This window comes from Tympanuchus pallidicinctus, unplaced genomic scaffold (genome assembly GCF_026119805.1).
Source record: "Tympanuchus pallidicinctus isolate F22 unplaced genomic scaffold, pur_lepc_1.0 scaffold1, whole genome shotgun sequence".
Taxonomy (NCBI): domain Eukaryota; kingdom Metazoa; phylum Chordata; class Aves; order Galliformes; family Phasianidae; genus Tympanuchus; species Tympanuchus pallidicinctus.
This window is the reverse complement of record NW_026294618.1, coordinates 105,727,920-105,750,238: the sequence shown is the minus strand read 5'-3', so window position 1 is coordinate 105,750,238 and position 22,319 is coordinate 105,727,920. Positions and strand designations below refer to the sequence as shown.

Sequence of the window (22,319 nt, the reverse complement as noted above, 5' to 3'; positions counted from 1 at the left end):
TCCTGTTGCCAGCTGGGGGTGAGAGTTCCTCTGGTTTCTCCTCTCCCTATTGTCTTCTTCCCCTTCTATGCACCAGCCTCTTCTTTACATTGTGCTGTGCCCAAAAGAACTGTGACAAACCCTGTTGAATTGGAGACTCACGTATCCCAGCTCTGGGCAGAAACTCAGCCACCATAGCAAAATGACCCAAATTAAGGGATTATAAATAGCTACTCAAATCCTCTTTCTCTATCCACACTGTGGTTGGTTTTTTTCTTCCCTATCTTAAAAAATCATAGAACAGCCTGGGTTGCACAGGAGCACAACGCTCATCCAGTTCCAACCCCCTGCTGTGTGCAGGTCGCCAACCAGCAGCCCAGGCTGCCCAGAGCCACATCCAGCCTGGCCTTGAATGCCTGCAGGGATGGGGCATCCACAGCCTCCTTGGGCAACCTGCCTCCTTGCCCTATGCTAGCGGGGTCAACTACATGCTGCCATCCTGATGCAAAAACCTTTTTCCACTCCCATAAAGGCCCATAAAGGCCAGAGCCCCCCTTCAAGCACTTTGTTTTCAAAAAATTGCAAAGCCAGCAGCAACGGGGAATGGAGCCAGATGAAAATGCACCCGTGTGACAAAGGCTGACCCCGAACAACCGGCTTGTGCTGTGATTCCAGAGAGCAAAGAGAGGGCAAAATGCCTGCTCCTGGGCCCGTGGGTGACAGTGGGAGCTGCACAGAAGCAGCCACCCTTAGGCATGGCAGGAGATGCCAAGCCTTCCTGTAGCAGCTTCAGCATGTTTTGCTTCTCCCCTTTAACCTGGGCCTCCAGCGACACGCGCCCTTCCGTAGCTGCTGATCACTTCAAGATGTCAGGAGCTGCTCTGGAGCACAAGAGGCGGCGAAGGGGGAATTCAATCCCTGTCACCAGGGCCTGGGAACGCACAGGGAATAAGCAGCTTTGCAAGTCAAAGCTGGTCTGGAAGTGATTTATTCTTTTTGTTTTGGTTTGGTTTTTTTTCCACACTAAATTTCAGAATTTTTTTTTTTCTTCCCAACTGAATTTCATATGGTTCCTTTCTTTCTAACAGCCCGAGAAAGGCACAGCCCATCCCAGCTCCCATCAGGAGGCAGCCACAAGGAGAAATAAGTTGTTTTGCTGTGTCTCCTTGCTGCACACCCGCACCCAGTGCCATCAGCAGAGCTCTGCACGGCTTTGGGAAGACCGCAGGCAATTGTGAGAAAGCTACACTTGTTGCGTGAGCATTAGGCACGGGGAGCAGAAAGCAGAGAAACACACGGAGTTCAGCGGGGTGGCCCGTTCCCAAAGCCCAGCCCCTTGCGTTGGGCTGCTCTCAAAGCCCTGTTTGAGTTGGTGCACACGTGTGTCCCCTCGTCACCCCGCTGACCACCCCCCATATCTCTTCGTTACACATCAACACCTCGTCCCTCGGGGTACCGCAGCCTGGCGCTGTCCCCGCCCCGTGCCGAGGCGGGAGGCGTGCCGTGCCGTGCCGTGCCGTGCCGTGCCGTGCCGTGCCGTGCCGTGCCGCCACGAACCGTGCAGCTCTGCGGAGCGGATCCGGTGCTCGGTGCGGGGCCGAGATGGGCGGCGTGCGCTGCGCGCTGCTCTGCGCTCTGCTCTGCGCGCTGCCCCCGCCGCGCTGCGGGGCCGCTGAATTCGGTGAGTCCGGGCCGGGGTTGCGGGCGGGAGCTGCGGGCAGCGGTGTCTCCGTCGGCCCTCCCGGTGGGCGACGGGACCCCGCTCTTTTTTTAGGGGAGGGAAGTGATTTGCCGTGCTGGATTTGCCGATGGGATGTGCCCCCGAGTTGTGCCGGCCGAAATGGCTGCGTTCGTGGCACCGGCACGCTGTTTGTGGAGCTTGGGTTACCTGGAAAAATGCGATGCAAAGAGACGTGGTCTGGGGGCTCAAAAGCAAAGCGTGGCTGCCTCGTGTCCATCCGGCAGGGTCGGATGGTGGTGGGGTCGGTGGGAAGATGTGCTTCTCAGCTGGGATAGTAGTCGGATCGGTTTGTTTTGAATTCACACCGTGGGCTGAGGGAGCCTGCAGTACCGCAAACCCACCGCTGTTTTCGGATTCAAACTGCAGTCCTGGAATGTGTCACACAAAAGGTGTGTGAAGCCCAGGGTGCCTTCAAAAGCCAGGTGTGGCCTCAGGGCACATTCATCTCGGACAGCTCTGGTGGGCAGGATGGAGGCAGCAGTCCTAAGAGGTGCTCCCCATCCTTCCTCAGGTCAGGCTCTGTGCTGCATGGCTGTGAGGATTCACTTCAACAGGTGCCCAGGCAGAAAGCAGTTGTCAGCAGGTGCGTTATTTCTGCTAATACAGGAGTACTGACATAAGGCATTCGGGGGCAGACCTGTGCATTTTCTAATGCTTTCTTTTACTGGGATCGCAGTAGGACAACTTATGACTCCCCCATGGGGCGTGCAACTCCTCATTTATTGTTTTCATCTATAATAAAGCATCGTGCCTCTTTCAGCAGGCAGACTTTCTGCTTAGGCTCCCTTCTCCAGGCTAGCAGCAGAGGAGGCATGCTGAGCATCATCACTGCTCTGCCACCTGCTTGCTTGCTTATCCTGGCCCTGGGGTCTGAGCTTTGCTAGCGCTGGAGTTTTGCTGCCAGTCCAGGTATGTTGAATGAGCAGCATCGTGCTTGCACATGGAACTTCTTCCTTGCCAGCTTATGCTGCTGCAGAGCAGTGGGCACCTTGCGGGTACCTGGGACACCCATGCACATCCACTCCCAACTCTGGGGCTCTGGCTTCTGGGGCCAGCCTGAAGTAAGCAGCCCTGACCACGGATGAGTCCTCGGGGACAGCCACACCCCAAACAGCTGGGGACGGAGGGGTGCTCGAAAGGGAGCTCTTCATTCAACAAATTCCTGTTGTCAGCATGAGTCAAAGAGGAAAATATTTCATTCCTGGGCCAGCAAATACCTCTTTCCACTTCATCAGCGCAGAAACTGAGGCTGAGATCCCCTTTGCTTTCCAAAGTTTGCCTCGAAGGGGAACGCAGAGGGAGAGCTGGTGATAGCCAGAAACTGAGCCGGCCCCGTGGGAACAGTGTGAGCAGTCCCAGTGCCACCATGCTGGCTGTGCCCCGCAGTGGGGCAGGATCATGGCTGCTCCCATCAGGCGCCCGCCTTTCCATCATTCAGCCATCCTGCTGGGGTCAGTCCTGCTGGGAAGGGAATGCCTCCAACCCGGCTGACCTCTGCCAGGAGAAGGGGAGGGGTTCTCTGTGTTGCTTGCTTGTTTGTTCCTTGCTTGTTTGCTTTCCTCCTGTCTTTTGGGGGTTATCTGGCCACTGCAGAGCCGCTCACCTGGCTGCTGTGAGTAAATCTCACTGCGTTTAGCTGCAGTCATGTGGAGGACTTTGTTTGTGTTGAGATGGTGGAGATTAGGAAGCTTGTTTAAAAAGCTTAGAGTCTTTTTTCTTTTTATTTTTTCCCCTGAAAGGGAAACCCATTGTTTTGTGTGTCAGTCAGGGAGAGCCTTTCTCTTCCCCATGTCCAGCTTTAAAACTCCTCTCGAGTTCCTGTCTAGAAGCACCATTTCTCAGGGGTTAAAAATAGCGAGCAACTTAGCAAAGGAGCACATCCAGCCTCAAAATTAGGCTGTGTTTCTTGGCTCTGTGCACAGAACGCCAGGCTTGTGCTCCATTTCTTACGATAGTGATGACGTATCTTTAAAAACCTGGAGTTGTTTGATGTTTCAGGACTCAGACCTGCCCCAAAACAAACACAGCTGAACTCGGGTTGAGCAAAAAGATCGTGTTTTCTGCTCACAGCGTTGCTTTTGCTTTTTTTGTTTTTACACTGAGAATAGCTTTTTCGGAAGAGGGAAATTAATGGAGGTTTAACTCCTGTCTGGCACAGTGCCCTCACTTGCAGCAAGGGAGATTTACTGATGTGCTCGGGATTTCTGTATGCCTCCAGAAGCTGAGAAATTGAAGTACCTATTTGCAGGGTATTCTCCAGATCTTCTCTCTTCGGAATATATGCTTTTCTTTTGGGGGAACGGCTGTCCATGGAGCTGCTCCTCGTCTTGTTTGTGGCTGTGTGGAATGCACGAGGAAGGAGGCGGAGGGCACAGCTCAATGACTGTGTGTGTTAAGTGGCATGTAGGTGGGGGAAAGAAAGCCACAGAGAGAGCTGGCAAAGTGTCTTCTGTTGGAAAAACGTCTGCAGAAGGGCAGTGTGGTGGGAGAACGAGGCTGCATAGCAGGCAGCTCCTACACACTGTCTGAAGGCAAGTCTCCATCAGTGCAGTTATTTCCCCCCAGCAACTGGGTGAGGGCAGCTCCCAGCAGCAGCAGCCTGGCTGGCTCAGCCTGCCTTTTCCAAAGCTGGGTGGTTTTGTACCCCAGAGCGCTGTGCTTGCTGTGTGCTGCCCATCCCCTGTGCCCAGCTCACCCCACGCTGGGGACAGAGCTGCTTCAGGAGCAGAAAGCCTAAAACCAGCCCATGCAAATCCTCTGCGGGGACTCCTTCCCAGCTGGAAACGCCTGAGATGAGGCCCCTGAAAGGGGTTTTCTGAGTCCCAAATTCCTCCTGCCCGACTCCAGTCCCCAGGGCGTGATCCAGCACAAACAGCTCCCGCCTCTCCCCTGCCATGAGAAAAGCACAGTCCGGGACTTTCTGGTTTGCTTAAAGGTGCTTTTAGAGGTGCTGCTTGTACACGTTCAGTCCTGGGACAGCCCCCAGCTCCCTGGTTCCTCCCTGAAGCTCCTACATGAGGTGCCTTGGAGGCTTTGAATCTTTTGGGGAAGTTTCTGGGTGACAAGTGACAAACCCGAGGTCTCCTCTTGCAGGTGATGCTGGCAGACATGGAGGCCTGAGGTCCCTCTCTGCAGGAGCCCCGCTGGCAAGGCCTCTGTGGGCAAGGCATCACCGCCCCAAACGAGGCCTCGCCAGTGGCCACTGGCCTCCCCAGAGCTCAAAGCCTTCCGCCACCTCCCTGGGACAGCTGAAATTTAACCCCACCGTGGGACACGTTGTGATAAATGAGCTCAAGGATGTCACATTTAACTGCTCCATCAAAGTACCTCAGCTGCTGCTCCGGCCAGACTCCCCCAGCATTTCCCTGTGGAAGGATGGCAGGGAGCTGCACACTCTGGACCGCATCGCCACCAGCCACTTTGAGATCCCTGATGAAGAGGAGGTAGCCATGACCTCCACATTCAGGTAACCGGTGCTGTCCTTCTGCAGGAGGGATGTCCCCAGCATGGCTCCTGGGGAGGGATGGCTGCCCTGCACCGACAGGAGTGAGCTCCCTAGCCCTCAAAGGCAGGCTCTGCACACACATCATCTGTTAGCCATGGGCACTGGGCTTACTGATGCTGATTTCAACCCACCTCCCACCTATCTGTGTTCAGGTGTGCAAGGCATCTCTCCCCATCACAGCCCTCACAACCTCACCCTTCTCTCTTGTAGCATCCGGGCTGCTCAGCGCTCGGATAACGGCTCCTATGTCTGCAAACTCAACATCTCTGGCACTGAGATTGCATCCGATCCCATCTTGGTACAGCTGGAAGGTGAGCTGGAGATGAGTAAGGCTAGATGTGTCTGACAAGCTGCCATGTCTGCCACAGACATCCAGGGAGGCTGGATGGAAGGGATTGGTTGGCAAAGCCAAGCCCGAGTGAAACAGTGTGGGGTTGTTGTTGGAGAAGTGCTGCTGAGCTCTCTGAATCTTTTGTTTTTCTCCTCTGCATATGTGCAGGGCTCCCACACTTCATTCAACAGCCTGAGAAGCTGAATGTCACCAAGAACAGCCCCTTCAACCTCACGTGCCAAGCTGTGGGTCCGCCAGAGCCTGTGGAAATCTACTGGTTTCGTAACAATGTCCAACTCAACGTGAAGCCCTACATCTCCCCATCAGTTCTGACTGTGCCAGGTGAGCCCAGCGGGAACCTATTCCAGTGGAAGCAGACATGAGCATTTCTGTGAGTGCTGGGTATCTTGGCTGCCCACAAGGCTTAGCTCTTAAGGTCTCACAACCCTGAATTTAGATCTGAGCCCTGCAGTGCATGCGGGGTGTGCTGCTGAGAGTAGCCCTACTGCTGTAGGTAACCTTGTTGCTGTTGGCCTCCAGCGCTGCTGCTCTTGTGGGCTGATCCCCTCTTAATGTCTCTGGAGGACCTGGAAATTGTCCCTGCTAAACATCTCCCTGCCAACCTGCTGAAGCATAGGGAGAAAAGTCCTCTGTGATACAAAACCCAGCGTAGTTATACTGTAGAGGCAAAAGAGAGGAAGGATTTCTTGATTTGCTCACGCAAAGGAGGCCACTAGCTAATTAACAGCCATGCTGTAACTGACTTGTCTTGGCATCCAAAGGCAGACTTTAAAAGGCAGTGAAAGCCGGAAGAAGTGACTCATTCCTCTTGGAATGAATCCGGTTGGCCCAAGTTAGGTTGGGATGTTTTTGGACAGTTCCCTTTGGGTCCAGAAGCCGTGTCACACTGCCACAGGTGCCACTTGGTAAGGCCAGGACACTGCAGCGAGTCCTTCACGTTGCATTTCACTAAAATGAGAGAGGCATTTCATTAAAATCGTTCCCAGTAAGGATGGTTTTAAGCTTCCAAGAAGCAGGCTTTAGGTAAAGCACTGTGTGCTGATGCTGCTGGATTTGGCATCCAAACGTCTTCTATTCATCCATAGGCTTGAATTAGTTAGGTTCCTTCTACTTGTACAACTACAGGAGGCTGTTTTCCTTCCAGTGGAGAGGAAAAGGCTGTAAAAGCAAGGCTTGGACAGTACCCAAAAAGCACTGGGATGTGTTGATACAATAGAACAGGCTGGTACATCGTTCCCTGTCCTCGTTTCCATCCAAGGATGGCCGCACCCTCCTTCTTTGCAGCCAACCTCCCAACCAACTGCTGCACATCCAGGTGGATGAGCTGCAAAGGCAGACGACTTTCGCTGCGCCTTCGTGCAGATCTCTGCAGTCTGCCGAGCTAAATGAAAAATGCTGGGGATGCTGCACACAGCTTCAACCACTCGGGGAAGGCAGCAAACAATGTGCTCCCAGGCACCTGTGCCACCATGTGCACAGCAGGGACAGCTCAGCACCTGTCTCAGGCAGACATGAGACAAAAGTTCTGGGTGCTGTTGCTCGCTGGTCAACTTGCAGAGGCCATGCTAACAGCCAGAGGAAACCAGCAGCACTCTGCATTTGGGTATTTCCAGCAGACCCCGAAAGAAGTCTTTCTTCATTATCAGCTGGGAGATTTGAGCAGTCTTTGGAAAGTAGTCATCTGATTCAAGCCATGGTGGTGGGCTCTTCTGCTTTCTGTCTTTCCCTTTTTGAACACAAAACAAGTGCTTACTCAAGAGGTTGTGCAACGATGCCGTAGAAACACACAGCCCTGTCCTGTGCGCTGGTGCTGGCTGCATGCATGTGCTCGTGGTGTGGAAGGTGGTGAGAAGGTCTGCACGGGTCACCCTCGGCCAGCCAGCTGCCAGCCAGAGGGACAAAAAGTGGTGGAAGAGTTTTTTCTGTGTTGCTGGAGGAAAATAAGGCGACATTAAAACAAAGGAAGCCACAATTTTTTTTTTTTTTTTTTTTTTTTTTTTTTTTTTTTTTTTGTGAGCAGCAGGTGGAAAGTTGCTATGATTTGGGCATTTTGCAGAGGTGCAGCAAACAGATCCTTGGTTTTTCCCCTGCAGGTCTCAATGAAACAGCACTGTTCAGTTGTGAGGCTCACAACAGCAAAGGGCTGACTGCTTCCAACCCTGGGCGGGTCAACGTGAAAGGTAAGTGGGACCATGGTGTTACCTTTCCTTGTTGAGTACATCTGTCCATCAGGAGCTGCCTGAACCTCCACACTTCCCAGCACTCGTTCAACACTACCTGGTGGTGGTGTTTTTGGGACTTGCACATTTATTTTTTCCTGTTTGAAAATGATATTTAAAATCAAGCAGGTTGCAGGTAGTAGCACAGTCACCCAGAGCTGTTTGGTCATTTGGAGCAAGGATAGCTCCAGTGTTGCAGCCGTGGGAGGAAACACCAAAAAGCACATTTGAAAGCAGAACTGTCAGACCCAGAGTAGGTTTCCGAAGGGTTGTATCCTTCTTTTCCTTCCTTCACAACCAGGGCAGCACTCACAGTTTTCCATAGGAAATGGTGTTAATTCTTGACATTCCTAATGGGAACCACTCTGGTAATGCAAGGAAGGTGTTCCCCAAAATGTCATTGCCTCTAAGCAACGCAGAGCGTAGTTTCAGCTCACAGAGTGCTGTCAAAACAGAGATTTTCTACTTCCCTGCCAGTGGTCTAAAATATCTACAGTGCACCGATGCAGGATACTGCTGCAGCTCTAACCAGGACAGTTCCTGGGCTTCTTGCACAGTTGAAGCCTCAGCAGCTGCATGGGGGAAGCCAGCCAGGCCATGTCTGTGCTAAGGCCTAAACCTACTGAGCTTGTACTAGGCATATGGGCTGCTGTGCCCCTACCAGTACAGTCCCACTGCCTGCCCTGAGCTAGGCAGTGCTTCCCATAGCTCTCCAGCACCAGAGCTGACTGTGCTTGGCTTTGCCTTACAGGAATACCATCTGCACCAAAAACCGTGCATGTCCTGAAGAGAACGGCCCACAGCATTGTGATCTCCTGGGTGCCAGGCTTCGATGCGTTCTCTGCCTTGAACAGCTGCAGTGTGAAGGTAAGTTTGTGGCCCCTGCCTCTACAGCCTGGATGCTCAAAGGCAGGGAAAAATCAAAGTTCTTTGGCATGAACCAAATAGACCAAGCTATTGGTTTGGGCAAAGTGAGCTGGATTTTCCCAGTAGTTTTGAAAGGGAAAGTGCAAAGTCAAGAAGTCAAACCTGAGTAGTAGAGTCTCTAGGTGCTGGTAACCTGGCAGCTGGAGCACCATTATGGTGGACAACAGGCTTCCAAAGGAGCTGTGCTGGGCCTGGTGTGGTCTGCTCACAGAGTGTGGCTTTGCTCTGCCTGCTGCCAGGAGAAAGTTCACTGAAAGGCTTCCTGCAGAGAAATTGAATGGGAAAAGGGCTGTGCTGGGTGGCACCACCCAGACAGCTGTTTGGGTGGGCAGAGGAAACAGGATGCAAATGCTGGTCCTCAAGTTGTGAGTCATGAGGGGGGAAGGTCATCTCATTTCACTTGAAATACATAGAATAGACAACTTAGGAGGGAAACAGGAACCTCCAAATCGAGGTTTAGATCTCTCAGTCGAGATAGTCAGGTTGTCAGGTCTCTTCGTAGAGAGATGCCCAGAGAGATGCTCTTTGGGAGGTTTCCTACATCCTGAATTGCTACTATCACGTGCTTGTCCCCACTTTTACCTTCTGATCAAACACTTCCCAGACTGGTCTTCCCCCTGGAGTTTGGAGATGGAGGCTCCTCTCAGCTCTCCACTCCTGACACCTTCTGAGTACTGGGGAGGAGCTGAGGGTCGTCAGTCTCCTGGACAAGCTAGTGAAGCCATCTTCATGGATTCATGGAGCCCTGCAAATAGCTTCTGCCCGCTGCCCTTCTTTGTCATTGCAGAGTCTCATTGTCCCATTGCTTGCTCTCTTCTGGATGCATTTTTTGCAGTGGTTAATCTGTACCCTGGTTCAGGCAGTACACAGTCTGTCCTGGGATGAGGAGCAGCCACTGCCAGGAGAAATCCTACGCAGACTGAACTCAGCATATTGTGGCACCCAAGACTTCCGCATTTACAAACCCTCTCATTAGCCTTCATGTACTCATTAACCTTCGTGTACTCATTAGCCTTCATGTCAGAGCAATCCTCCTTCGGCTATATGCCGAAGGTCCCATCTCTCTCAGAGCATTAAAAATTGGGTGGCTTTAAGTAGATCGTGTGAACTCTCACTGGTAGGAAGTGAAAATGCTCAGAAGCCTGAGTGGCAGCGGTGACAGCAGAGCCCCAGCTCCCAGCTTGCTCCAGTGCCCTCCCATAACCCTCAGGCAGCTCCCACGAGTCAGCGCTGTGTTTGCGCCCATGGCTGAGCGAAAGGCTGTGCAGAGTGAAGAGCCAGAGGACAGACTGTTTCCTCCCTTTTCCTCCCAGCCTATTTCTATGTGACGTGTCCTCTGACCTCTCAGGAGACAGAGGATGTCGGAAGGCAGGTAAAAGTGAAAGGAGTTACTGAGGGGAAAGGTACCTGAGCTAATATTAGCGCCGTGTCCACCGCCGCATTCCGAATGGAGCTCAGGAAGTGGGGTGGAGAGCCAAGGAATTTCCTATGACTTCATGTTCATGGTCTGTCAGTAGGAAATAGCCTTTCAATTTGGAAAACAAGACATGATTTCTGGCAAAAACACAGCCGTGACTAAGCCTTTTTTCTCCTGTCTCCTTTGATAATCCTCTTGCTTGGGTAGCGTGGCCTATCAACCACACAGATCATTTTTGAGCATCCTGGTGCTTAAAGCAGGAGCTGTTCTTATCATATCTGGTGAGTTCAAGCTGTTAGTTTGTAAAAAACATGTTTTTAAAATAAGCACCTTAGTCTGATAGACTCTTTCCAGAGGAAAAGTATGGTTGTCTTCTGAGTTATCCACACTGCTCATGCCAGTGTCTCTCATTCTCATTCTTCCCTCTTCTGCCCACCACCTAGTGAGAGACTGCTCTTGTGGGGCTTGCTGTGTTCCGAGAACTTTGCTGACATGCATGGAAAGCAAAACAGAAGAGGTGATGCTGAGCAAGCACGTCTCTCTCACGCCTGATCAGAGCAGAAGCTCAATGTCCCAGCTCTGCATCTGGGGTGGGATCAGCCAGTTAGCACCACCAGCTGCAGTGGAAACAGGTCCTGGAATATGATGAGATGCTTTCCCCAATGTGAGCAGTCATTCCAGCCTTTTAGGGAGTTTTTTCAGCCCTGATACACTGGAAAAAAAGTTTATCTTTGTCCAAAAATCGTGACTTGCTCCTAATGCATTGAATTCATTCATTCATTTCAATGATCATAGAATCACAGAATAGCTTGGGTTGAAAGGCACCCAAAAGGCCACTCAGTCCCAATCCTCTGCCGTGGGCTGGCTGCCTTCCACCAGCTCAGGCTGCCCAGGGTGCCATCCAACCTGGCCTTGGGCATCTCCAGGGCTGGGGCACCCACAGCTCTCTGGGCAACCTTCTCTGGGTAACGATGGAGTGTAGTGAGGACTGTGATTGGTCCTTCTAGAGGGTTCACGAGAGGGAAGACTGTGCTAACACAGTGAGCTCCCTGATGGGGAGATCTTTCCCGGCACAGATTGCATCTAGACCTTCACCCTTAATACTCCTGGCTGCCTGGTTCCCCATCGATTTGACTGATGCTCCCCTGGGGCTGTGTGCATTCTTGTCTCCCACAAAGTCTGATAAGTTCTGTGAATAACGATGTGCTGAATGAAAACAGACTTCATTTTGTTTGTTTGAGACTCACTGCCTGGTAATTTAATAGGGTGCTCCTTTTGCTTCCAGTTGCAAGAAATAGCAAAACATCCTGCCCTCCCTTTGCTTTCCACATTTTCACACATATCTGCCATGTCAAGCTGCATCTCTTTCTTCTCCACATGCATTTGAGACCCAGCGCTGGGTTCTGAGGATGGCCTGCTGTCAGCTTTCTGCTTGGGAGGGATGAAGCCCTGGTGTTGTTTTGATGGAGGACAGAAAGGGAGGCAGGGCTCTGGATCCTGTTTGCAGATGTAAAATCCTGCTGTGCCTCTCAGCCTGCAGGTTGTTGCTGACTAATCCCTGTTTCTGGACTGATTTTTCCATTAAGGTCAAGGAAGCCGTTCCACGAAGCAATGTCTCATTTCTGCTCTTTAACACGTCGGTGCCTCCCCACGTGTATCACATCCAGCAGCTGTGGCCCATGGCAGATTATAACATCAGTGTTTCTTGCAAGAATGAAGTCGGTTGGTCGGCATTTAGCCCCTGGATAACAGCCAGTACCACGGAAGGAGGTAGGAAATGAGTTGCTAGTGCTGAGAAAGGTTTCCCTGCTTAAGGCTCACTGCTGTGCTCTGTGCAGCACTGCCTGGATGAGTTGCTGCTTCAGAGAGATGGCTGTTTAGGGTTGGGATATCTTGACTGGAGAAGGGAAATGTACCCACATGCGATCACCTGCTGGAAATATTAAAGGCGATTGGAAATAGTGGATGCTGTCTGCTTGAGCTGCAGCTCATTTTCAGCCCACCTGCCACGTCCCTCAGGGATGCACACATCCCCCTGCCTCCCCTCCCCTTATTTCTCTTTGACTCCTGCAGCTCCAACTAGCCAGCCGCTGAACGTCACAGTGTCACTCAACGAATCCAGCTCCTTCCTGGAAATCCGATGGGTGAAGCCACCCCTCGAGAGGACACAGGGGGAGCTGCAGGGATATCACATCTGGCACACGTGGCAGGACTCCAAGGGGCTGGTAAGTCACCAGGGGACTGGGGGAGAGTTTGACAGACAACCCATAGCACTGAGTTGTTACGCTCTGGGAGCGTGTTAGGGCAGGGGACCCATCCGCAGCACACGAAGTCATTTGGCACAGCATTGCTTGCCTCCTCCAGGCCTTGGGACATCTTAGGTACTGGGCAAAACAGCGTGAGAGATGGAGGATGGGATTCCATCCAAGTTCTGCTTGTGGCCAGGGAGCCTTAGGATAATTGCATGGATGTATCCAGCCGTCCCCTCTGCGCTGTGGTTTGGTCTTCCTCTGTCCCAGGCAAAAAGCACAGAGAGGCACTGGCGACCTAAACTTTGTGTGGAAAAAGTGACTCATGCTCTTTTTTTGTAAGATGCTGCATTTTCTGTTCTCCTTTTATGCTTCTGAAAAAGAGCATGTATAGATCCAGGCTGAATGAAGTCAAGGAAACAATATTATGGTCTTGTGACTAGCATGGAAAAAAAATGCTGACACATTTGTCATCTCTTAAGCAGTAAGTGAAAAACAGGCTGTGCCCTTAAGCTCTGGGAAACTTATTATTTTTTTAAATAAAATTCCCAAGTTAAATGCTTTCTGCTCAGGACCCTGGTCCATTACTGTTCTCGTTCATGCTGGCTTTCAGGAGGCTAAAAACCCCACTAGTGGGGAATGAGATCAGATGGAAGTAGGAAGTAGCTCTGCTAGGCAGTTATCTTCCAGACAACCTTGGCTTTGCAGATCAAAAGGTGCTCAGTGCTGCTTTGTTTTATCAGCTTACAGACTTTCTGAAAGGCAAAAATGCCTGTGAAGATGCCCAGAGGCAGCAAACCAAGGGCAGGGGCCAGCATTTGTTATCCTAAGGGCTGGGGATGGCAGTTGGCTGTGCCACATCCCTCACAGAGCATCCTTGGGCTGGCTGTGGAGCTGGGTGCCCTCATGAGCTGCTTGCAGTCTGTCTGCTGGAGCTGACGGACAGACAGACCAAAGCACAGGAGCAATGTGATTGTTGCCATTTGCCAAAAATAAGTGGAAAAGCTTTTGTTTTCCAGGCATAAAGCCTCTGAATTTGGGCTCTGGAGAGGCTGAATGTTAAATGCTAGATATCCTCAGCTTCTTCTCTCCTTCCTGTGCTAGTGGCCCCACAGAGCGCAAGTGCTGCGAAGAATCCTGCCCTTCTCACATCAGGCTTCCCCCCAAATAACCATCAGTTTGAAAGTCCTGGCACCAGAACTGCGGTGGGATTGTGGATTTCTGTGTCAGCAGGGCCACCTGCAGGCCTCTTTTTCTCCACAATCAGTTAAAAAAAAAAACAAACAATTTTTAAAACTCCAAAAAGTGCTGGTTTTATTTTTAAACCAGCGATTCTTGTTTGACCCAGGGCTGCAGGAGCTGAGACACGAAGGAATTCCTCAGCTACCACAAGACTCATAAAAATCATTAAATTTGGCAGTTCTGTCCTGACAGAAGGGCTGTCTGCTTTGAAAATGTTCTCATACTCTCCACGAGCCGTTTGATATCTGTTCGGCTCTGTCCTCAAGTGACACAGCAGGGCTGTGGGAGATGTTAAAGGATCCCAGCGCAGTTTGAGGCTGGCGGTGGGAAAATGACCTCGTGTGCATTTCCACTGACGGGTGCCATGAAAGCAAAGTGGTTGGAAAAGAGATGTTCCTCAGGGCAGTGCCTTCTGCTAGAGCCTGTGGAGCTCTGCCTGCTGCTTGTCTGTGTTTCACATCAATTTCGGTGGCCTTTTTGTGAACAGAAATCAGTTCTGATTTCCTCCTTGCCCGCCCTGCTGCCATTTTCGCTTGAAGTTGAGAGCAGCAGCACAGAGCCAGGCTCTGCCTCTTCCAGCAGCCTGCCAGATGTTTTGCACATCACAGGGCAGTTGCTTTGCAGCTGGCAGCCAGCGAGAAGCAGCAGCAGGCACTTTCTCAGCTGCTTGGCTGAGTCACAAGAAGATCAGGAAACAACAGGGAATTTGCAAGAAAAGATCACTTGTGTTTTTATCAAGGAAAAAAAAAAACACCAAACTTTGCCATGAAACACATTGACATCTCTAATGTCACCGGGCAAGGAAGCACACTTTTCAAGCTGGAAATATGATTAGCATAAAACCGGAAGATATCTGTCCTAAGACTTACTCTCTGCGGCCGGGCACTGGAAGGATGAAGCTGAGAGCACTGCAGTAGAAAGGCAGAGGGGCTGTGCCATGCGAGGGGGTGGTGGTGGTTCAGGGGCTCGTGGGACTGCCTGGCACAAGGCTCACAGAGCTCGGGTGGCACCACGGGGCCATGGCCACCTGCCAGGCACAGAACAGAGCCCGTGCTGTCCCTGGGTGCGTCACATCCCCACGCTGTGTGGGACAGAGCTGCAGCATTGCTGTGGCCCTTGTGCCAGCTCCTGGCAATCAGGAGCACAGCCTCAGGCAGGGGCAGTGTTACTCACGCTGGAGAAGAGCAGGCTGATGTTTAGAACACCTTTATGGGCGTGGAATGGGGCTGATGGCTGTAGAAGTGAGAGGAGAAAGGTGTTTCACACCCTGGTGTGTGCAGTGCCTTTCCTCCTCCCTTGCAGGATGGCTTTCTTGCCTATTTTCTGGCTCTGCTGCTTCAGTTGATAAGCAAAGACTGAAGCAGGAAACAACGCTCAGCTCCTTTTCAGGGCTATTATTCTCCATAAATAGCTTGCTGCTCCTGCTGTATTTCCTCTGGGCTTCCAGCAGCAAAGCCATGCAATTGTATAATGAATTCAGCAAACCTCTGGCTTTCACTGTTGCTGTCAGCCCCATCCCATGCCCGTCTTCTCTTGTCTCCAGCAGAACGTCTCCTCGGAAGCCCAGCATAATGCCACCGTGGCCATCCTGCCTGTGGTGGCCACCAATGCCACCTGCTCAGTGCGTGTGGCTGCTGTCACCAAGGGAGGCGTGGGGCCCTTCAGCAGCCCGGTGGAGGTCTTTGTTCCTGCCAGTGGTAAGGAGATTCCTGTCTCTGCGGGTGGGAGATGCTGTGGAAGCTCACAGTGTACGCTTTCCTTGACTGGTGGTTTGCACAGATCTGGTCAGAGTTCCCTGCTACCATCATCACATTCTGTCAATGCCAGATGCTGTCCCCATTGGCCAGGCTATCTGAATGCAGCATCAGGAAATTCATAGAGTTATTAAGGTTGGAAAAGACGTCTAAGATCATTTAGGCCATCCACCAAGCCACCCCCACTGTGCCCATTGTCCTACAGTGCCACATCCCACGGCTCTGGGACTCCTCCAGGTGACCCCAGCGCTCCCTGGGCAGCTGTGTCAGTGCAGAATCACTTCTGCAGAAGGAATTGTTCCTAGCAGCCAACCCGAACCTCCCCTGGCACAACGTGAGGCCATCCCCTCTCGTCCTATGGCCGTTCCCTGCCAGCAGAGGCCGACCCCCCCTCACACAGCCTCCTTTCAGGGGGTTGCAGAGCCATAGGTCTGCCCTGAGCCTCCTCTTCACCAGGCTGAATAGGGATTGGTTTCTAAGCCACTGTGATATCCTCCTCTGCTCTCCATGGGCTGATTCTCTTTCACCGGCTCTGCTAACATGATGTTTCCTTAGGGTTAATAACCTCAGCTCCCTCTTCAACGCCGGCATCTGGGAACACGGACTCCTTTGTAGTAGCACTGGGCTTCATCTGTGGTACGGTTGCTGTTGGGCTGATCCTCTGCTTGTCTGTAGTGATCCAGAAAAGATGCATGGAAACAAAGTATGGGTAAGCCAAAGGGAGAGCAGCTGATGGTGGTGCTCTGAGCTGGGCAGGTGGCAGGCGTGGGGGGAAGGACAGGCAGGGGAGCTTTTTGCCCCCCCTGGATCCAGGGAGAAGGCTTCTGCCTCTTTCAGCATTGTCATTTCCCATTTTCATGCCAGTGAGAGGCACAGGGGAACTAAGTGTGATTTTACCACAGCAACAGTACTTCCCCTTCCTTTCTTAGCTCAGCAGTGCACCTTTTACTTAATTATTCCTATTTTTAAAGGGAAGTAAACTCGGGCAATTCAGTATGGGAGGTGACCTTGGCATTTTGATGCAGTGGAGAGAGAACAAAGATGTATGATATCCTGTGTCCTGGGGCCTGGAGAAACCCCTCCTGCCTCGTCACGCACTGAACCTGTCTTGGTCCAAGGGCTGAGTGCAGCACCAGTGTCGGCAGGGCAGAGACCACTGGACCACACTTAGTGACATTTTTAGTAGCATGGACAAAGGGCTGTTATCCCCTACAGCAAGCCAGCACTGCTCACTCACCCTTGTGACTTTCTGAGTGGCATTTAAGTGCCCTGTCCTATTATTTGTGCTAAATAATTGTGGCGTTACCAGCTTGTCTTACGAGTGGCATCATTGGATGCCAAATGGGAAAATGCTATAATCCACTCCTTTGGAAATGCATCACTTCAGTAAGGGAGTTTATTGAGCTGGCAGTGAATGACGTCTGCTTTGGTCCCTCACAGCATCACCTCAATCTCAGTCTGAAAAATGGGTCTGTAAGATTCTCTAACTGATGTAACATTATGGGGATCTCTGTGTCCTTGCAGTTGTTGTTTCCCTGAGCTGGGCCTCTGCCCTGCTCCACAGAGGCAGCACAGCATCTCCCAGCAGCATGCCCACCATCATTCTGGGGCTGTGACGTACGCCTCCCATGACTTCTTTTTGGCTAAAGGATTGTGGTGACTAAAGGAGCTACGTGCTGATGTGGAGCACTGATATGCTCAAGCTGCACATCGTGCAGAGGAGGTCGCTGTAGGAAGTGGGTAGTATTGCTACCAGCCCAGACTGCTGTGAGACTAGGAAATGAGTATCCCATTTCCTCCCCAGAATACCTCTGTGACTCACTCCTTTGTAGATCAGCCTTGTTTATCAAGTAGATGTTTTGATCAGACGTTGTAGGCAATGGCAATGATCCAGTGAGAGGGAAATGAAAAGGATCAGAGCAAATGTGCATTTCCTCCTTTGCTGCTGATCTCATGGGTAGCTCTGTGGTCACCCGTGCCTGCAGCTGTGGTTCTCTGAGCAGAGGGAAAACAGCTGAAGTGACCTCGCACACTTTCTATCCCACCAGGAATGCCTTCAGCAGAAATGATTCAGAGCTGGTGGTGAACTACACAGCCAAGAAGTCCTACTGCCGGAGAGCCATCGAACTGACATGTGAGTGTTCTTCTCATCCCTCTGCAACGAGGTGACAGGATAGCAACAGGGCAAGCCATGGGCCCGATTCTTCCAGTTCTTCACATGTCTGCCAAGCTGGGTTTCCTCACCTGGTTGCCTGTGAAATTCTAAGGCTCTGTCTCTAGCTGGATGGCCCACGGGCATTAAGGGAAACTCAGATGCTACAAAACTATGAAACCTTGCCTCTCGGTCAGCTCTCTCTGTACCATGGCACACCCTGATGCTGTAAATGGTAGGCCTGCAACTGAAGTCTTCTGGGTCTGAACTCCTCTTCCCCTCTCTTGCAGTGGGTAGCCTGGGTGTCAGCAGCGAGCTCCAGCAGAAGCTGCAGGATGTCGTCATTGACAGAAATGCCCTCAGCCTGGGGAAAGTCCTGGGAGAGGGTGAGTGATGGTGCTGCAGGGGCTGGGGGTGGGTGTGTGGCTGGACTGATGGAGCAGGGACTGCTGCTGATGTTCACATCATCACTTGGCCCCTGGATGGCAGAGCTGGGAATTTGGACCCCTACATTCATGTCTTTGTCCTGCCACGAGGACACAAGCATCCCCCTCTGCCTTTTGGAGACAAGGTCTCTGTCTTAGAGCACTTCAGATCTTTGAGAAGACAGCGATGTCTCGACAGGCAGTCTGTAGAGGTGTGGGTAAAGTGCTTGCTTCTTTCCCATGGCGCAGGGGAGTTCGGGTCAGTGATGGAGGGGCGTCTCAGCCAGCCAGAAGGCACCCCACAGAAGGTGGCCGTCAAGACCATGAAGTGTAAGTAACCCTGGCCTTGCAGAACCTGCTGCTGTTTGGCACAGCAGGTACTGGTGCTCCCTAAACCCCTCTCTGGGGCTCTCTCTATATCCTGGTACCGTTCTGTAGGGATGCTGGTCTCTGCCACTGCTCCTGGTCCTAGCCAGAGAGATGCAGCTGTGATAGGAGATCTGCTGGGCAGATGCTGGGCAGTAGAAGGGAAAGCGTGGTGGATATGGGGAAAGGTGTGTGGGTTGTCTCGTGCCTTTTTCCAAATGATGACCAAAGCCCTGCTGGGAAGGGCACTCCTCTTACAGCCAGTTTTGTCTTGAGGAACTGGGAAAGGACAGGACTTGTCTCTGGCCAGATTAGAGACCCCAGGCTTTTTGGGGATGCTCATATCTAATCCTATGTGCTGTGGCCTCTGTCCAGCCTGACCCATTGCAAACTGCATGAGCGGGGTGGGACTCTTCCCTGCTTCCATATGCTGCATAACCCAATGCTGGTGCAAACCTCTGGTGTGATGTCTCTGTCATATTGGTGGTCCCTTACCCTTTGCCCACACAAGAACTCTGCTGTAAAGGGATGTGGCAGCAGTGATTAAAGTGTTAAAGCTCTCAAGGCCTTAAATTTCTTGTTTTTCCTTTGCTTCCCAGTGGATAACTTTTCCCATAGAGAGATAGAAGAGTTCCTCAGTGAAGCAGCGTGCATGAAGGACTTTGACCACCCCAATGTCATCAAGCTCCTAGGTATGGGGTCCCCAGGTTGGGCTGGGAGTGGGACCATACTCAAGTCCCACGTGTGAGCTGTGTCCATGTGTTCCAGGCGTGTGCATCGAGCTGAGCTCTCAGCAGATCCCCAAGCCCATGGTGGTTCTCCCCTTCATGAAATACGGTGACCTGCACAGCTTCCTGCTTCGCTCCCGGCTGGAGATGGCCCCCCAGGTAACGAAGGTGGGCAGCAAAGGGTCCTATGCCTGCAAAGAGCAAGGGGTGACTGTACCTCTTTTAGGGACACCGGGCAAAACCTGCCTTTGGTTTTGGGGAACTGCAGGAGGACTTGGTTGTAGTCCTGCCGCCTGCTTTGTTGCTGCTGGCAGTGGGATCTGGCCCTACACAAGCCTGTGGGATTCGTGCCTTCCTGAGTCACGGTCACCTTGCTCCACACCACGACCCACAGTCCTTTCCTACAGAGCTACTTTCTAGCCTGTAATATGTGATGTTAAGGCAGCCGGTGGGAACAGCCACAAGGAAACAATATCTAGTTGAAGGCTGCATTCAGAAGTTGTGAAAGGAGGAAGCAGAGGTGCAAAGGGTATGCATGATATCTGGTTTGCCAGGATGGACCGTTCTGGCCTGCATGACAGCCTGGCAGACAGCGCTTGGTTTTGTTTCTGAAACAGCTGTCCCAGCATCTGCAGCTTCTGCAGGTTTCTGATTCAATAAATCTCATGGTCTGAGGCTGTCACCCTTGGTGGCCACTGCTGTGGGCTCCTTGTGCTCTCTGAGACTAACTCAGAGCTGGCCTGAGCAGGTCTGGTCAGACCAAACGTGCCTCCCAAAGCACTCAGACCCTCTGACCCACATCCTCCCTCCTCAGTTTGTGCCCCTGCAGACTCTGGTGAAGTTCATGGTGGATATTGCCCTGGGGATGGAGTACCTGAGCAGTCGGCAGTTTCTTCACAGGGATTTGGCGGCTCGGAACTGCATGTGAGTTTGCTTTCCTTCTGTTTTGGCCTGGCAAGGTGAAAAGTGGTGGAAGTCCCATGGCTTTATAGTGCTAGGAATGAGTACAGAGTGGGTTTCCTTAAGTAAAACCTCCCTTGGAGTCTCCTGGGGAGACATAGCGAGGAGACCAATCTCAGAACTAGAGTCCAGAATTTGGCACGTCTAACTTTTCTTTCTCATCATTTCTTGAGCTGTGGAAAGAAGAGGCAGTCGTACCCAGTGTTTCAAGAGCCAGCCTGATGAAGGCGTGATCACCAGTCATTACACATCTGTCAGGAAAGCAGGCTTTGCATCCCCAGGGCTCTCTGACCCCGTTTGTACCCGGCAGGTTAAGGGACGACATGACGGTGTGCGTGGCAGACTTTGGGTTGTCCAAGAAGATCTACAGCGGCGATTACTATCGTCAGGGCCGAATAGCAAAAATGCCAGTGAAGTGGATTGCGATAGAGTCCCTGGCTGACCGTGTCTACACCACCAAGAGTGATGTGGTAGGTACACATGGCTGGGCAGCCAGGAAGCAGGAGCCAAGAGCAAGAAAGTGATCCCTGAGTCGAGTCCTCCACAGCTGTAGCACTTTGTAGGGGTTGTTCTTGTACCTTGCAAGTGCAAAAGCCAGTCAGTAACAGGCCATGCTGACCTTTCGTTGCCTGCCCAGCATCCTGGAATAAGTTTACTGAGTGGGCTGCTTGCCTGTCGTATGGCATTTCTTATCATTTCCAATTTTGGGGAAGGCAGGACTGAAGATACAACTATTAGCATTGTGCGAGAGCCCAGTGGATGCTAGGAAGTGACCTTTCCCCATGAAAAGATTCATTCATTCCTCCTGGAAATGTCCTTGCAGCACGCTTTCCCTTTGTTACCACAGTGGGCATTTGGCGTTACCATGTGGGAGATAGCCACCAGAGGGATGACTCCGTACCCAGGGGTGCAGAACCACGAGATTTATGAGTATCTATTCCACGGGCAGCGGCTCAAAAAGCCTGAGAACTGCTTAGATGAACTGTGAGTATTACACCACTATGCCCAGGCTGCAAAAAACCTCCTACGTCCCCGCTCCAACTGTCCCCAGACACTGAATTCAAATAAAAATATCAAAGACAGAACCTTTTTTCCTTGTAGGGTTGACAGGCAGGGAGCTCACACACACAGGTTAGCTCTGAGAAGAGAGCTGGCCAGAAGAGTGGTGTGGGTGAAATTTTAAGTGAGCATGTCTCATATGAAAAAAAAAAACAAACAGCTCCAAATCTTTAATGTTCTGTTAATCTCATGAGTTTTAATACGAGCCAGATCCCATAGCAGAGTATGACCCAGCATCTTCTTGACTCCAGGCAAGGTGTCACACAGAAGTCTCCAAAAATATCCCCACAGAAGGCAGTGTGTTGGTGGGGTTCACGCCAAAGGCTGATGATGGGCTGCCTGCAGCAGGCGGCGTGGGGGGGTGAGAAGTGCCAGAGGCCACCTTGCTGGGTCCTGCAGAGGTGGCAGCAGTGCCCTCTGCAGTTTGTGGTGAAGGAGTCAAAGTTTTTGTTGTTGTTATTTCATTTTTAAGACCGTTTTGCCATAAAGGCCATGCCTAGGGCTGCTGCACTCCTTTCTCAACAAAACAGCTAAAGTGGGGGAGCGGGTTTTGCTTTGTTTTAATGCAAAGTGACTCGGGACTCACCCAGTTTCCAAGCAGGGAATCAGAGCACGTACATCTCGAAGCCCAGCACTCAGCAACATCCTCCACGACAGCTGCATTTCCTCTCCTCATTCCCAGGTACGATATCATGTCCTCCTGCTGGAGGGCTGAACCTGCTGACCGACCCACGTTCTCGCAGCTGAAAGTTCATCTGGAGAAGCTTTTGGAAAGCCTTCCTGCCCTGAGGGGGTCCGGGGACGTCATCTACGTCAACACCAGCCTGCCAGAGGAGAGCCCCGACTCCACCCAGGATTCGGGCTTCCCCCAAGCGGACTCTGACTTGGACACCGGGGACATTGCTGAGCCCTGCTGCTCCCACACGGAGGCAGCGCTGGTGGCAGTGGATATCCACGACGGGGGCTCGAGGTACGTCCTTGAGAGCGAGGGCAGCCCCACGGAGGAGGCTTACGTCCCACTGCTGCCCCACCAGGGCTCGGCGTGGACCGAGGCCAGCACCTTGCCTGTTGGCAGCTCGCTTGCAGCTCAGCTGCCCTGTGCTGATGGCTGCCTGGAGGACTCTGAAGTGCTGCTGTGAATGGAGCCTGCGCGAAGCAGGGTGTGAATCGGGACAGAGAGATTTTATTTTAATAAACAGTCTTATTTCTTCTTGCATTATTTTCATACGGGAGTCCAGCCCTTC

General features: G+C 52.0%; 1 protein-coding gene across 2 annotated transcripts; it reads left to right on the top strand.

Annotated features, from left to right (window-relative positions):
• The first annotated feature begins 1,420 nt into the window (after positions 1-1,420).
• Positions 1,421-22,300, top strand: MERTK (MER proto-oncogene, tyrosine kinase). Of its 2 annotated transcripts, none has more exons than XM_052690673.1 (19): positions 1,421-1,660; positions 4,814-5,186; positions 5,436-5,536; positions 5,725-5,898; positions 7,671-7,757; positions 8,548-8,663; positions 11,727-11,910; positions 12,214-12,365; positions 15,178-15,328; positions 15,941-16,094; positions 17,434-17,519; positions 17,828-17,923; positions 18,212-18,292; positions 18,928-19,020; positions 19,097-19,215; positions 19,871-19,980; positions 20,327-20,486; positions 20,864-21,000; positions 21,758-22,300. In XM_052690673.1, exons 1-19 carry the CDS (start codon positions 1,582-1,584, stop codon positions 22,212-22,214), a joined length of 2,910 nt encoding a protein of 969 aa, XP_052546633.1. In that variant the 5' UTR covers positions 1,421-1,581; the 3' UTR covers positions 22,215-22,300. The 2 variants fall into 2 exon arrangements, with proteins under 2 accessions (XP_052546633.1, XP_052546625.1); XM_052690665.1 differs by having other exon boundaries at positions 15,175-15,328.
• Positions 22,301-22,319: the final 19 nt, after the last annotated feature.

Excerpts from the sequence above, each read along its gene's own strand:
- MERTK (XM_052690665.1), top strand. The coding sequence starts at position 1,582 with ATGGGCGGCGTGCGCTGCGCGCTGCTCTGCGCTCTGCTCTGCGCGCTG. Across the intron at positions 18,293-18,927 it reads GGCCGTCAAGACCATGAAGT|TGGATAACTTTTCCCATAGA; the intron begins GTAAGTAACCCT and ends TTTGCTTCCCAG. Across the intron at positions 20,487-20,863 it reads ACACCACCAAGAGTGATGTG|TGGGCATTTGGCGTTACCAT; the intron begins GTAGGTACACAT and ends TTGTTACCACAG.